General features: G+C 37.3%; 1 protein-coding gene across 2 annotated transcripts in view; it reads right to left on the bottom strand.

The window, feature by feature from the left end:
- Positions 1 to 17,422, bottom strand: part of LOC128236939 (cholinesterase 1-like) — a 32,186-nt gene extending 14,764 nt beyond the window's left edge. The window contains exon 1 of one of the 2 annotated variants that reach the window (XM_052952078.1): positions 15,899 to 17,422. In XM_052952078.1, the coding sequence (XP_052808038.1) occupies positions 15,899 to 17,276 (1,378 nt within the window). In that variant the 5' untranslated portion in view covers positions 17,277 to 17,422. Of the gene's footprint in view, positions 1 to 2,002; positions 3,571 to 15,898 lie in introns of those variants that run through there. The other variant, XM_052952076.1, reaches the window with a different exon arrangement.
- Between the last annotated feature and the right edge of the window lie 409 nt (positions 17,423 to 17,831).

The raw sequence follows: 17,831 nt of genomic DNA, 5'->3' as shown, positions 1-17,831 counted from the left end.
TTCAATTTTCTGAAATGATGGTGTTGTGCGATGTCGTAACATATTGTCCCGCCTTAAGTCGGGACAAACGTCATTTAAAACGTTTTCGCAGAAAGATCATTTGGTTTGGTTCACATTTAAACCGAGCTTACTAAATCTTTGTCAGAATTTAAGTCTCCAAAAGTCTAGTTCAAAGCTTGGTTAAGTGGACACAAAAAAGTCCATCTTGATGAAACTTTATCAACCACTATTGTACTTGTATGTGTTTTTTTCTATGCGGCGAAAGTATGCATTTTTGCGACGTAAGAAAGTCATGCTTATGCGTTGAAAATCACCGCATAAACGTGGTCGATTTCATTTATGCGGCGATGCTGTTATGCGGCGTTAGAAACGTTTCGCAAGGGGATCGTAACTGATGTTGGCAAATCACGTGACAATCCAAACTTTGCTGGCTTGATTTTATAATGTCTGTTTCAAATATTGTTTTAAACTTGAAAAATGCCTCGATATTCTCGTTGTTAAATTTGTTCTCATTCAATAAATTATTACTTAATTAACATTATATTATTTCTTAATAACAAAATAATTATGGCGGAATGTGCTTCTATTTCCATAACAAACTAGTACCATTTTCATTTTGTTTAAATCAATTGCAATCCTCGCTTGTACACCGTGGACCAATGATAACAATGTCCCTTTTCAAAACTATTGTTAAAACATAACAAATTTAAAATGGAAGCCATTTGAGCAATTTCACTTATCCCATATAGTTAATTATGGAGATTTTCCTTTTTACAACTAAATATGTTTTTTTTTCGAAACCATACAAGCAAATTTAAAGATTGAATATAAATGTTTAAAACTTCTTTTACACGGCATATGGTAACTAAATCCAATGTGTTTCCACTAAAAAATTTACACCTCAACTACCATTCCTTAAATGAATTGCCTTTCGGCAATTGCGTTTATAAATTGATGAACGCAACACCTTCGGATATGTTCGGATCGCAATCCTTCGGACTCCACACACTTTGACCAGCCCAATTGCGTCAATACCCCGATCATAACATCAACCCCACAATTGATTCCTTAAATTCCAGTGTATTTTCCACACACACATACATTTAGTTAAATTGAAGTCTAGGATCAGGCAAGGCACACCCCAACCCTTTGGAAATCCTGACATAATTCCATCTAGGTAGAACATCAAAAATTAATATTTTATTCCAAACTTTCGAAAACTAGACATTTTCTACAAAAGAAAACTTATGTTATGTTAATTTTGACAAAGGCTCCACGGGGTGCACTTATGACATAAATGACATAACTTTGGCAATCTTGAATGAGAAACATGACCCAATCCTTTTACACGGCAAAATCAAATGTGTTTCCATTAAAATTGGAATTGCTTTCCACTACAATAATTTTAAACATCAACTTTCATTCCTTAAATGAACTGCCTTTCGGCAATTGCGTTTATAAATTGATGAACGCAACATCTTCGGATATGTTCGGATCGCTATCCTTCGAACTCTACGCACTTTGACCAGCCCAATTGCGTCCATACCCCGATCATAACATCAACCCCACAATTCATTCATTAAATAATTTGTCCGGTGTATTTTCCATACACACACACATACATATAGTTAAATTGAAGTCTAGGATCAGGCAAGGCACACCCCAACCATTTGGAAATCCTGACATAATTCCAACTAGGTGGAACATCAAAAATCAATATTTTATTCCCAACTTTCGAAAACTAGACATTTTCTACAAAAGAAAACTTATGTTATGTTAATTTTGACAAAGGCTCCACGAGGTGTTGTTATGACATAAATGACATAACAGTTTATCTTTGGCAATCTTGAATGAGAAACATGAACCAATCCTAAAAAGCTCAATGTCAAGGGCATATTTTGACAAAGCTTATATCTTTAATCTTACACTGAAAAAAATAATTATCATCTATAAAAAAGCAAAGGATTTGTGTTGCGTCAAAGGAACATGCAGAGTGAAATACCTGTTATCCACGAAGAGCTCATGAATCCGTGGGTGGTCGGCTCGGCGGAAAACTCGTACATGTACGTAAAGCGCCCACTGTCGGCCGACGTCACGTGACCAACAGCCGTTTCTAGAGCCGGATAGAAGAAGATGCTATCAGTTACCATGGCTACGAGAGCAAGTTTAAGCGACATATCGTCGTCTGGCTTTGTCCAATTGGTATACTCAAACTCTATCAACGGCTTCAAAATTCTGACATTCTCTGGGTGTGTGATGAAGAGCAAGGTTTTCAACAGGTATGGAATGGCTACGTCTGTAAAGAGTTTTCTTGTCATCGTAAAGTTGTCATAGTGTTTAAAGCCAAGAATCTGCGGCCATACGGCTGGGATATAGGAAGCGCCTTCGTATGTATTCACGCCGGTTATAATGTCCAGAGATGCAAAAAACCTTCTTGCAGCCTCGGTTTCCTGGCTATTTCCGTGTATGATTTCATGCGGTGTCGCAACTAGAAAGTCCCCATCTATTGTTGGTTTGAATTGTCTTGTGACGTTTTGGTCTGACGTGTTCAGTTGAACCTGTTGTACGGGTAAAGACGCCAAACAAGAAATGTCCAGCCCGCAGCCTGTGCTGTTAAGGTAGCCACTAATATCAGTGGACGGCGTGACGGCCCATGGCGCCAGAGCTGAGCCGCTCTCGGCTATAACACGTTGGAAAAGTCCTTTGTTTCCGGGATACATCGCCTGAAGGGACACAGACGCTGCGCCTGCTGATTCACCAAATATTGTTACGGCGTCAGGATTTCCTGTAAAAGCTGCAATGTTCTCATGCACCCATTTAAACGCGAGATGCTGGTCCCATAATCCCTGATTTCCTACCAGCTGGCCGTCTGATGAACGCAGGAAACCGAATGGACCAAGTCTGTAGTTTACAGTGACCACAATGACGTCACCAAAAGTGGCCAACACATCACCCGGATATGGAGTTATGCTTCCAGACAAGTAACCGCCTCCATAAACCCAAACCATCACAGGAAGTGACATGGTTTCGTTAAAGGAGTATGGAACAAATACACTTAACACTAAACAGTCCTCGGAAAAGTCTAAACCATACTGGCGATAAGAATCCTCAATAATGGACATCCCTTGTCTGCAGCCGACCGGAAGTGCTGTTGCATTGAAGGCACGGGTGAATGGAGCCTTTGGAATTGGCTTTTTGAAGCGGTTTTGTCCGCCAGTGTTTTCGGCGAAGGGTATTCCAAGGAACTTGGACACCGTTTTTGGCGGTCCGTCGACATAATGCACTACTTCCTGAACACCCACAATATCCCCGACGTTAGTGTGCACGACTACTCCTGTTATCTCACTTCGTGTAAAAAACACAATAAGGACAACACCGAAAACCGATTTCATTTTGATTTAAATCAGTAAATGTATTGCCCTTTTCAATCGTGTACTTTGTAATTATTATAGTCAGAACTCTTGTAGTTAATTGTGTTGTTTCTTTTGTATGGTTCTATACATTATGTAGAAACTAGTCCACGTTATCTTAACGATAAGGAGTCCTTTTATCTCAGTTATAAATATCTTAAGGTTTCTGTTATTAAACATGAAGCAATGTCACAACCCCCGTCTATGGTTTGAATTTGGACATAACTGCGCTAATGAATAGTATGATTATTCTTGCAAGTCAATGTACAGGACATGAGTCATCACATTGAATCTTACTAATTGACGTATCACATCGCTTACGATACATATGCATCTTTCGCAGTATTTGCGTTATTTCCAATACGAACTTTACTTGGTTTGTCTACCACGTAAATACCAGCATTCGCGCTTAGATTAAAAGGAGCATCGAATGTGAAAATAAGCCTTCAATTATACCTTAAGTTCAATTATGAGGGTCTAAAGAACATAGAGCGTGCGTACCTCGGCCGCAGGGTGGACCTAGAATCAAGTAGGCACACTATAACTGAAAGGGCTAAATACCATGAAATTCTGTAGATCGCTGACCGTTTTTCGAAGGCGGTAACCCAAATTAAATAAAAAAATGTATTGTTCATGTAAAAGACTTGTTTTTGCTCGTATTGTTACATTAAGCCTCTCTTGTTCAGTGTCTGTTAGCCTTTAATCATGCAGGGTATTCGATAAAACATAAAAAAACACATTTTGGCCGCAGTGTCCACGTAATACCATCGAGAATTCTACGGGGTTAACCAAGGCCGGGGTTTCAAACAATTCGTCTTCTGACGTAAGCAATATTGGAACTGAACATAGATTTGGTAGCATGACCTTTACCCTTATATCGCTATAAAACCGTAACATGCCTCCTATCATTGGCAACAATTAAGCACCTACCATGTTCCCCTTGTGTTTCCTGGCAACATGTATCAATTTGTAGCTCGATCGGGAAACAAAAGGCTATTTTCGTATACCTGAATTAATTTGTCCTGTGAATAAGGATATTTAGCCTACGGACTATCTTAAACTATTGTTGTGTAATAGCAAGACAAATCATAAATACAACTGTTCAGATTATCATTTTGTTTTGTTTTCGCTTAGACAATAACTTTGGTTACTATGGCAACAAAACAATGACAATAGAAAAAAAACATTAACGGAATATTGACATTCACTTAATTCTTAAAGTAATGAAGCAAGGTTTATGAAACTTTGTATGAGGGTAGAAGGCATCAAGGTGATGATACATTCCATTCGAATGTTTCAAAGAATGTGGTTGTTATGGTAACATAAATAGTCCGAGTCTTTCTGACCGTCAGAAACTAAATATATTTTTACCCTTCCGACGCTTGTTTCTGCAAACTTTCCAGAGAGCGTGTGTGAGTTCATCATTTCTGTAATAACTCTAGTTAATACTGTACAACTTCTTTTAACTCCTAGTGATATGCAATAATGTCTATTTTAGATTTTTTATTTAATAAATTTAAACTAAAAATGATTTGTAATGTTTCCGCCATTGCTGAGATAATACTAGAGACATTTTTTTCCCATTTTAATGTCAGTTTTAGCAAATAACATGAATAAATCTTACACAACCTACAGACATAAGGCTTTACGTGTCATCTGCTCACAATCAGTTAGCCCAAACAAATTGTTTGTTTCTGATTTCGCTGCTGAAAATAAGAAGGGAAGGTAGATCGGGACTTTTTCTATTATTTTTTTTTCGTTTGAGATGTGCCTAAATATCATTGCCACACTTACAACAGCGAAATTTGATTTGGATTAACAAGAATGCTCTAAAATAAAGCACATTTAGGCATAGTTCTGAGTTAAGTAACAACCAAAAAGATGTACAAACAAAAACAAGGGTTAGAAAAAAATAGGATCGGTCGAGACACCAAAAACAAACATTTTTTTTGCTTCGCCTTACAAGAAAATGACTAGATATATCAATTACTAGTTCACAGTCTGCAATCCAACTAGCAGGAAATTATTAAGTAATGGTTACTACACCCATTAGCCAGCTGTCGAAATTATACACTGGAGCTTCAGCATATTAGTGTATCGTTTCAATCAGGGTGGTGGTGGCTGTTGCATGTATTTTTTCTACCATATTGTCAAGGACAATGTTCAATAACTAGCATGCGGTATAAGTGAAAAGTATTTTAAATTATGTGCACAATAGTTATTGACCAGTTAAGCTCCGCTTTCATGTACAAGTCCGAAAGATGTATAGATGAAAAAAGTGCTTTCAAACATTGAACAAGCAATTGTTTTCTGCCATATTGTCAATGAAAGTGCTTAATAAGTAGCGTGTGATAAGTGAATATTGTTGTAATTTATCTGTACACTACTCATTGCACTAAAAGATCTCTGCCTACTGGTAACCATTCTTATAGGAGAATAAATTATTGAACAACCCCCCCCCCCCCCAAAAAAAAAAAAAAAAAAAAAAAAACATTCAAAAGAAACATATATAGTTTTGTAACTAGTACATCATTGATAAAATGTGCAATATTATACCCTTGTCAAAAACTCACAAGATTCAACACTCTTCCATGCAAGTGTGAGATTATGATGACCTTAAACTGGCATGGATGTAGCAGCTTCAGAACACATACAGTACATCGGTATTTCTACCAGGATTGTTTGGAGGGATGCCAGGGAGGAAGGCAGGTCAGCTAAAGCCATCCTCTCCCATTTGTTTCTTATTTTCTTACTTTATTTTTCCAACATTGCAATACATGTATTCGACGTATGTTTCAGTGCTCCAGGTAAACAGGAGTCTGGTAGTCTTAGACTCATAAAAATGTTTTGGACTTCCTTAGTTTGCTTCTAAGCATCTGACTCCTTGTTAAAAGATCACACTGCACATAAAAAGTGAATACAAAAGCTTTTAAAAAAAATATGTTGGTTATTACTATTAGTGTTTTCTTTGAATCACATCTTTTTCGACGGAGACGCAGGTGCCCGGCACAATATCTTTATAATGCATCTTTACTCTTACGAATTAAGTAAAAAATGTCGAAGTTAGAGTAAAATGCATTAAAATGATACTGGTTGAAACTCCTGTGCTCGGAAACAAATCACGTTTCCCGAAATGAACGCATTGCCATTGTGACAAAAAACACCATTGTATTGATTTTAAATATATGGATCAGACCCGAAGGCGAGGAAAAATACCCCCCCCCCCCCCCTCCCCGTCTCATTCTCACTTTTTCTTGTTTCAGATGAAGACAATGGTACTCGCGGTTGCCGTGTTGGCTCTGTGCCTTATTGTTGCGTAAGCCAGGCCGCCGGTAAGTGACGTCACATTACCTTCAGGACCGGGTACTCAAAACTACCAAACTAAATAAACTCAGTTGGCGACATTTTGTTTCATCAGATTTTGTTCACATTGAGTGATTTGTGTTATGATGTTTTTATCAACAAACATCTATAAAAGGGCAAGTGACGGATACAAAGTTGTTCCAATATTCATAAATTGAGGTAAAATATCTTTTTTTAATTTTCATTAACGTTACTTAAACGCTGGATGAATCATTTTCTTTAATATTTTCATGTACGCGATAATGAAGAAAATACATCTTATTTGAGCCTCTGATTTTTTTACAATTATTATTATTTAAAAGCAATTTGTAACACTACAAACGAAATAATTTGTTTCAATGACATTTCAATAGATCTTTGACCTTGAAAGTGTTTCTTTAAATCATGTCCTTACAGTATCATACTGGTCATATGATGTTATTCCTCTTCTAATTCTTCTTTTAAACATTTCACTTACAACCTCCTATAGACTTATGTTGAAAACACGTATTCATTCTCTTAATCTGTTAAACATTCGACTTGGTATTAGAATATATACCTAATACCACATGCAGTAAGGCGCTTTATAAATACGGACCTGGGCGAAAAAATATATCAGTGATGATTTCTGACAGGCTAAATTTCAGGAAATGTTTATCATAGATTAAAACTTCAATTATTGTCACTAGAATTAGGTTGTCAATACTGTATCCTTTGTCATAGTCTCATGAATGTATTCGGGGCGGATATCATACTCAAGATTACCTTTATATACAAATGGGTTACTGCCTTAAATATACACCAAGTGTAGACAACTATGACGGTTTTAGACAAAAGCTATAAAAGTAAAACAAAAATGCTTCTTTTTTAATAAATTCATGCTCTCTCTCAATTCCTAAGCACATGGTTATATGTTATGTTAAATGTTTTGAAATCTAAAAATGTATCTTAGTACAAACAAGTGCAGGGAGATAACCGAAATCTCAATCATCAGAATGTAAACTAACTTTGAAATTACACTAACATTACAACAAAGGTATATTTTAAAACAGAAAAAGCCTTTCTCCTTTAGATATCATCTTGTATACCATTTCGCGAAATATCAAACATAAATTAATTGTAAAATGTCTGAATTTGCTTCTATGGAAACCCATACTTTTTGTGTATTTTAGTGCGATCACAGACATTTTGCCTCAAATTTCCTTCGGAGTGTGCCCAACTCGTTTGATTAAAATACTAGGAACTTAGAAACAATGAATGGTATTGTGTAGGCATAAATTGACACATTTATAACAAATGTAATATTATCACAGTCTCGTCATTAATTCAGCGAAAGGGAAAAGGCGGTGGCGGCCGCCGTCCCAGGCCCCTGATGCGCCAGGCGAAGTTCTGTAAAGGACTCGTGAACGGAAACATAACCAACGATGACGCCACATTCGACGCCGTTTTCACAGATGTGACCTCAGCGTGTGACGATTTGCTCCAATTTCTGGAAGACAACAAGCCAGTGGATTAATCTGAGGTATGTATTAAACGAAGCACCATCTTATCATCGACAGAATGGAGAGCAATAAATTTAGGCACTAATGATACTAATGATTTAGAAGAAATAAGCTCCATTTGTTAAGCCATGCCGTTTCTTTTGTGTCGTTGACTGAATAATTAACAAACATTTTTAATCATACGATATGTTGCCATGTTCGTTGAAAAGAGGCCTCCAGTGTATTTAACTCGTATATTCGAATTTCTTATGCTTAATCTGTTAAGCTGTGTTTTTTTATATGGTATTGTCGTAGGTCGATTCGGCCAGAACTTTAGTCATTTACACTTGCTAAAATATCATTTAACAACGTATTCAAATGAAACTTGGTACTCGTGTTGACAACCTCAATACTGATAATAGTTCGCGTAATATTAAATCCAGCGAACCAAGCGCCGTGCTGGAGGACGTGGAGGCAAAGGACCTCGTGGCCCCAAGGTAGGAGACGACACTGAGGGAGGCGAGGGCGAGGGCGAGCGCGAGGAACCGACATCTGTAGAGAAACTGCTAAACTTCTGTGATGGAGTCGAGAAATTCGAGCCCACGGATGTACGTATATGCTATTGTTGATGTTGCTGTTGTTATTCAAATCGTCTTCGTCGCCGTCGTCATCATTGTTGAAGTTGTTCTTGTTGTTGTTTGTTTCGATCTATATATATATATAAGTGAAGCACAGTATTCAATCACGTGTAAAGCCTGTTGTGGGTTAGAAGTTCGATGTGTATACTGATGACTTCTGCAAACGGTGATAACCAAGATTGTATGCTCACTTTACATTAAATGAAATAAGAGATCAACTTTGGTCATGTAATACAATATTATTGTTTTATACTTATTGCAGAATGCACCTGAGGGACTTCAAGAGATTTTGGACGAATTCCAAACACCATGCGATACAGCGAGAAATCTTGCTGGGGAGGATGATGGAGCCGAGGAGGAGGAGGCCTAAACTGAGACTGCCAAGGATGGAAATATGCAATGTGTTAGCGTATTAAATGATATTCCGTCAGTTCGTTAACAAACTGTCATTATAATCCAGGGCGGTTTCATTACGGTTTCAAAACGAAGTTTAGACAAATTGACTCAATAATCACTCATGATATTCCCAGACATTCGGAACTCCTCGGCCTTTTTATCGAAAACAACCTCGGATGTATTTGGACGGTTTACATACTCGAAAAGTGGTACGTTAAATTCCGCTGCAAGTAGATCGCGTAGTAATTTTATTTAGCAGTTAAACTTTGTGACTTAACTCATGGGATTCTTAATTATGTTTGCAATAATACAATTCAATGGCAATCAATTTCGACTTAGATCAATAAATACAACTCTAAAACACTACATTTAATTTATGATATAATTCAAAATTTTACGAACTACTTCAACTGATGTACCTGCATACATCCGAGGTTGTTTTTGAAAAAAATGGCCGAGGTGTTCCGAATGATTCCCAGACGATCTTTTCTGAAACAAACTGACAAAGTGTCCCTTTATTGTGCCTCACGCTGCCTTGTTTAACCTTAGTTTCTGTATAATAGTTATATATGCGGAGCTTCTGACATTTATGTTAAAACTGTTGTTACGTGAAATACTCGTTCATTGTTAAACTGTGAAAATGTTATTCCATACTGACAGGCGTTTGCACATTACATGTTGTATTGATATTGAAATAAAATGCATGAAAATCGCCGTATTGTTTCATTGAATTATCACCAAATTTTCAGTATCAGCTGCGAGCTTATTTATCTAAATAATTGCGAATCGTATTTAAATGTAAGAAAGATACTCGAGCAATGGTTCATTGAGCTAAGAGCGGAAAATCAGAACATTGAAATGTTGTGCTCAAATAGCAAGCAAACGGTCACATATGTATTAATTCAATGAGAAGAAAGGTATCACTATCGTATGCTTCTGGTTGAAATCTCTTAAAAAGAAAGGGATGGCAGTATTTGTTTCAAAATATTCGACTTTTAAATTCCATTATGATGGACGGTTCACGGACCGTACTTAGTTGTTAAATAGCTAATATGTTTTGATCACATTTACTTTGAAACTATATAACTTGTATGATAAGTTTATGACGGAAGCGTTTACAATTCTGTGAAAGTGATGTAAGAAGTACGCGGTTACTTGACATTATGAAGTTCTGCTTAATAGTATATACCACAAAAACTTTAAAGTGCAAAATTCGTTTTGTTCTGAAACCGATACTGAGTATAGTATAATACCCTTTCATAAGTTATTGTCCGTACAATAGCGACTGACCAACCAACCGACCGTCGAACTATAAACCCTCCTATCAACCCTTCCAAACTTTGTCTTGTTGGGGTGTGACCAGTTTCTGTCGTTGTCTTATTTTTCGATAGAGCTGAACACTATACTATAACTACATGTGTATATTTAGGAAGCAAATTTCGAGATACTATAAAACTGAATCATTTGCAAAATGTTACATACACTCCAACTATAAGAATAACGCACTCTACGTGGACCCCATTGCTGTTTCACAGCACATCAACGACGTATTTAATTCTGCCAATCTGGTGTTTTTGAAACTTCTCAACTTATGTATAAGCGTTCATTACTGCGCTCATGCTTATATCAAAAGCAGTGTTTTGTCAAGCTCTAACATAACAAGAAAGGTATGGAACTACAAACGAGCAGATTTCAATAGAATGAACTTATAGTACAAATACCAATTGGAACTATAAGCATGATGGAATATATCGACCAAGCGATCAATTATTTTTACAACAAAATTTATCGAGATAACCGAAAAGTATATCCCCTCTTACTTTTACTCTTTGTGGATGATAGCTCTCCCGTCGGTTCATCTACTATCAACAATGACATAAAAACTACAATTAATACCGACCTACAGAAAATCTCCAACTGGTCCAGACAATGGTTGGTACTATTCAACCCTTCAAAAACAGAAGCTATATTTTGTTCACTTGTTGATCGGAAACGACCATCTTTCTTGTTTAATACTACCTCGCTAATACATACTTTGTAATCGTCACAAACATTTAGGAGCAACGTTGAGTCCTGACGGTACATGGCATCGTATGTACGTGAAGTTAGCGGCCTAGCGGCCTAGCGGCGTGAAGTTAGCGGCCTAGCGGCATGAAGTTAGCGGCTAGGCGGCCTAGCGGCCTAGCGGCGTGAAGTTGGCGGCCTAGCGGCCTGGCGGCCTAATTATTTTTTCTATTTCCAAGCAATTGTTAATGCGTTTTTTTTTAAACAATGATAAATCAAGGTTTTTTATTCATATAGTTACATAGCAGCCTTAAATTGTTATCTATTCAGAATATTTTTCTTTACCTTTTATTCTAAAACAATTTTAAATTAACTGTTTTATGCACAAATTATCACTCTGAAGCGTTTTTCAACTTTTCTTCAAAAAAGTCGATCAAGCACTTCAGCGACCTAGCGGCATAGCGGCATGAAATTAGCGGCCTAGCGGCCTAAATTGAATCCTATTTCAAAGCATGTATACATATATTTTCTTCTAGAACAATGACATATTAACTGTTTGAATGCACAAATTAACACTTTGAAGCTATTAGCGATAATCAACATATTTTTTTCAAAAAAGTCGATTAAGCAGTCAGCTATTTCAAAGCATTAAACATGCCTGATCCTCTAATCAATGATATATTTACTGTTTTTATGCACAAATTATCACTCTGAAGCGTTTTTCAACTTTTTTTTCAAAAAAGTCGATCGAGCACTTCAGCGGCCTAGCGGCCTAGCGGCGTGAAGTTAGCGGCCTGGCGGCCTAGCGGCCTTAAATGGTATCCTATTTCAAAGCATGTATACATGCATTTTCTTCTAAAACAATGACATATTAGCTGTTTTTATGCACAAATTAACACTTTGAAGCTATTAGCGATTATCAACATTTTTTTTTAAAGCGTCGATTAAGCAGTCAGCTATTTCAAAGCATTAACCATGCCTGATCTTCTAAAACAATGATATATTTACTGTTTTTATGCACAAATTATCACTCTAAAGCGTTTTTTATTTATTTTTTTCAAAAAAGTTGATCGAGCACTTCAGCGGCCTAGCGGCCTAAAATTGTGAAGTAAGCGGCCTGGCGGCCTAGCGGCCTAAAATGGTTTCCTATTTCAAACCATGTATTCATGCATTTTCTTCTAAAACAATGACATATAAACTGTTTTTATGCACAATTTAACACTTTGAAGCTATTAGCGATTATCAACAGTTTTTTTCAAAAGCGTCGATAAAGCAGTCAGCTATTTCAAAGCATTAAACATGCCTGTTCTTCTAAAACAATGATGTATTTACTGTTTTTATGCACAAATTATCACTCTGAAGCGTTTTTCAATTCTTTTCCAAAAAAGTCGATCGAGCACTTCAGCGGCCTAGCGGCCTAGCGGCCTAGCGGCGTGAAGTTAGCGGCCTGGCGGCCTAGCGGCCTAGCGGCCTTAAATGGTATCCTATTTCAAAGCATGTATAAATGCATTTTCTTCTAAAACAATGACATATTAACTGTTGGAATGCACAAATTAACACGTTGAAGCTATTAGCGATAATCAACATATTTTTTTCAAAAGCGTCGATTAAGCAGTCAGCTATTTCAAAGCATTAAACATGCCTGTTCTTCTAAAACAATGATATATTTACAGTTTTATGCACAAATTATCACTCTGAAGCGTTTTTCATTTTTTTTCAAAAGAAAGTCAATCGAGCACTTCAGCGGCCTAGCGGCCTAGCGGCGTGAAGTTAGCGGCCAGGCTAGGCCGCTAATTTCACGTACATTGGCATCGTGTTGATTTAATTTCTAGTTATGTTAGGAAAATTCCTAGTTCTCTGCAAGTCCTAAAATATATACTTCGTCGTACAACTCTAAGTCAAAATTATACATCAAAATTAAGACCAATTCTAGAGTACGCCTCAATTGTCTGAGATAGTTGTACAATTTACGAAAAGGAGACCCTGGAGACCCCGCAACACGAAGCAGCAAGAGTTGTTACCTGGCTTACACGTTCAATATTAATTGCTAGATAAATTAAGGAAATCGGCTGGATTTCATGGTCGGATTGAAGGAAAATGCAAAAGTTAATTTTGGTTTACAACCATACCAACTGCATTTGTATTTATCAGCACAGTTTCCACTAACAGTCAATGATTCTAATCCGTATAATCTAGAAACAATGAGAATTTGATAAAATGTAGACGCCTAGAAGTATACAATCGTTCTAACGATACCGTCATCCTTGCCATTGTGGAATTCACTAGATATATTTGCAAGACACTTACCAACTCTTTTCATTTTCAAGCGTCAATTAAAATATTAAGTTAAACAAATCTCCATCCCATCTTATTATATATATGGAGAACGTCGCTTTTCGGTGAATCATGCGCTGCTTATAAACTATTGCAGTGACTTAAGACCGACTTGTTTAACAACCAGCTATGGGTCTCACCACCATGTATTAATTGTAATGTAGACGATGAACACCCTATTACGATGAACACTCTTTGTCGACCAGCGATTAAATCGTTTAAGAAATACTCGAAAAATCCATCCGCTTTAAGTACAAAAAACTACAGTAACTCTTCAGTTTTAACAACCTTAAAGAAAAGGACAATGTCCTAACCTTTAAGTGACGTTACAGTTGGTATGAAGAGTTCATCTTCTCTCGATCTCCTCTCCTGTCACACGCCATTCTCTACTTCTTCTAGTCTTTTGTTTTTCCACTTAACAATGCAATATACATAAGGAATTACTGTTATTGTTTTTGCTTTTAAACACTTCATGTAACGTTTGTAACGCTGCATAGCAGCATCGCCGCAAAAACGTGTTTTTTTTTCGTTTATGCGGTGAATTTCAACGCATAAACAAGGCGACCACGTTTATGCGGCGACGCTCAACACATTTAGCAGAAATTGCTTATATAGGGCGCAATTGTGCCTTTTTGTCACATAAAGAGGATTTACTTAACAATTTATTATAAAGCTAAAAACAGAGTTGAAATATTTCAACAAAAACGATGATGATGATGATGATGATGATGATGATGATGATGATGGTTGTGGTGCTGGTTGTGATTGTACTGATGATGATGGTGGTTGTAATAATGTTGTTGTTGATGATGATGATGATGATGATGATGATGATGATGATGATGATGATGATGATGATGATAAAGATTAGGCGTAGCATATTACTGAAATTTTGAAAAAAAAGGAAAAGTAGGCAGGCAAATAGGTCAAACCTTATGTAATATTTTAAAGATGAGCTAAAAATTAAAGTTGAAAATAACTATTACTCCCCATGGAGCGTTCACATCTACATCTTCTTGGTTACAAATGATAAGTGCATAAAACACAACCAATAAAAGAAAAACGTCCATGATGAACCTATATCAGTCATCTGAGTCCTCTTGCTCTAGTGCCGAAAACTAATGTTGTGTTGAAATAATGGAAACAATATAATCTTCAAAAGTTTTCCTTTCGTTTCCCTGGTAACCAGAGATATACGCTGATGGCCAAGACGCGAGTAAATGTCACAATCGAACAATGACAACGTGACAATCCAAACTTTGCAGGCTTGATTTTATAATGTCGGTTTCAAATATTGTTTTAAACTTAAAAAATGCCTCGATATTCTCATTGTTAAATTTGTTCTCATTCAATAAATTATTACTTAATTAACATTATATTATTTCTTGATAACAAAATAATTATAGCGGATTTCCATAAAAAACTAGTAACATTTTCATTTTGTTTAAATCAATTTGCAACCTCGCTTGTACACCGTGAACCATTGATAACAATGTCCCTCAAATTTAAAATGGAAGCCATTTGAGCAATTTCACTTATCCCATATAGTTAATTATGGAGATTTTCCTTTTTACACCTAAATATTTTTTTTCGAGACCATACAAGCAAATTTAAAGATTGAATATAAATGTTTAAAACTTCTTTTACACGGCATATGGTAACAAAATCCAATGTGTTTCCACTAAAATTGGAATTGCTTTCCACTACAAAAAAATTACACCTCAACTTCCATTCCTTAAATGAATTGCCTTTCGGCAATTGCGTTTATAAATTGATGAACGCAACACCTTCGGATATGTTCGGATCGCAATCCTTCGGACTCCACACACTTTGACCAGCCCAATTGCGTCAATACCCCGATCATAACATCAACCCCACAATTGATTCCTTAAATTCCAGTGTATTTTCCACACACACATACATTTAGTTAAATTGAAGTCTCGGATCAGGCAAGGCACACCCCAACCCTTTGGAAATCATGACATAATTCCAACTAGGTAGAACATCAAAAATTAATATTTTATTCCAAACTTTCGAAAACTAGACATTTTCTATAAAAGAAAACTTATGTTATGTTAATTTTGACAAAGGCTCCACGGGGTGCAGTTATGACATAAATGACATAACTTTGGCAATCTTGGATGAGAAACATGACCCAATTCTAAAAAGCTCAATGTCAAGGGCATATTTTGACAAAGCTTGTATCTTTAATCTTACACTGAAAAAAATAATTATCATCTATAAAAAAGCAAAGGATTTGTGTTGCGTCAAAGGAACATGCAGAGTGAAATACCTGTTATCCACGAAGAGCTCATGAATCCGTGGGTTGTCGGCTCGGCGGAAAACTCGTACATGTACGTAAAGCGCCCACTGTCGGCCAACGTCACGTGACCAACAGCCGTTGCTAGAGCCGGATAGAAGAAGAGGCTATCAGTTACCATGGCTACGAGAGCAAGTTTAAGCGACATATCGTCGTCTGGCTTTGTCCAATTGGTATACTCAAACTCTATCAACGGCTTCAAAATTCTGACATTCTCTGGGTGTGTGATGAAGAGCAAGGATGGTATGGCTACGTCTGTAAAGAGTTTTCTCGTCATCGTAAAGTTGTCATAGTGTTTAAAGCCAAGAATCTGCGGCCATACGGTTGGGATAAAGGACGCGCCTTCGTATGTATTCACGCCGGTTATAATGTCCAGAGATGCAAAAAACCTTCTTGCGGCTTCGGTTTCCTGGCTATTTCCGTGTATGATTTCATGCGGTGTCGCAACTAGAAAGTCCCCATCTATTGTTGGTTTAAATTGTCCTGTAACGTTTTGGTCTGACGTGTTCAGTTGAATCTGTTGTACGGGTAAAGACGCCAAACAAAAAATGTCCAGCCCGCAGCCTGTGCTGTCAAGGTAGCCACTAATATCAGTGGACGGCGTGACGGCCCATGGCGCCAGAGCTGAGCCGCTCTCGGCTATAACACGTTGGAAAAGTCCTTTGTTTCCGGGATACAGCGCCTGAAGGGATACAGACGCTGCGCCTGCTGATTCACCAAATATTGTTACGGCGTCAGGATTTCCTGTAAAAGCTGCAATATTATCATGCACCCACCTAAACGCGAGATGCTGGTCCCATAATCCCTGATTTCCTACCAGCTGGCCGTCTGATGAACGGAGGAATCCGAATGGACCAAGTCTGTAGTTTACAGTGACCACAACGACGTCACCAAAAGTGGCCAACACATCACCCGGATATGGAGTTATGCTTCCGGACAAGTAACCGCCTCCATAAACCCAAACCATCACAGGAAGTGACATGGTTTCGTTAAATGAGTGTGGAACAAATACACTTAACACTAAACAGTCCTCGGAAAAGTCTAAACCATACTGGCGATAAGAATCCTCAATAATGGACATCCCTTGTCTGCAGCCGACCGGAAGTGCTGTTGCATTGAAGGCACGGGTGAATGGAGCCGTTGGAATTGGCTTTTTGAAGCGGTTTTGTCCGCCAGTATTTTCGGCGAAGGGTATTCCAAGGAATTTGGACACCGTTTTTGGCGGTCCGTCGACATAATCCACTACTTCCTGAACTCCCACAATATCCCCGACGCTAGTGTGCACGACTACTCCTGTTATTTCACTTCGTGTAAAAAACACAATAAGAACAACACCGAAAAACGATTTCATTTTGATTTAAATCAGTAAATGTATTGCCCTTTTCAATCGTGTACTTTGTAATTGTTATAGTCAGAACTCTTGTAGTTAATTGTGTTGTTTCTTTTGAATGGTTCTATTTATTATGTAGAAACTAATGAATAATATTATTATTCTTGCAAGTCAATGCACAGGACACGAGTCATCACATTGAATCTTACTAATTGACGTATCACATCGCTTACGACACATATGCATCTTTCGCAGTATTTGCGTATTTTCCAATACGAACTTTACGTGGTTTGTCTACCACGTAAATACCAGCATTCGCGCTAAGATTAAAAGGAGCATTGAATGTGAAAATAAGCCTTCAATTATACCTTAATTTCAATTATGAGGGTCTAAAGAACATAGAGCGTGCTTACCTCGGCCGCAGGGTGGACCTAGAATCAAGTACGCACACTATAAACTGAAAGGGCCAAATACCATGAAATTCTGTAGATCGCTGACCGTTTTTCGAAGGCGGTAACCCAAATTTAATAAAAAAAAGTATTGTTCATGTAAAAGACTTGTTTTTGTTCGTATTGT

The sequence above is a fragment of the Mya arenaria genome, chromosome 6 (genome assembly GCF_026914265.1).
Source record: "Mya arenaria isolate MELC-2E11 chromosome 6, ASM2691426v1".
In the NCBI taxonomy this organism is placed as follows: Eukaryota; Metazoa; Mollusca; class Bivalvia; order Myida; family Myidae; genus Mya; species Mya arenaria.
This window is presented reverse-complemented; position numbering and strand designations above follow the sequence as displayed.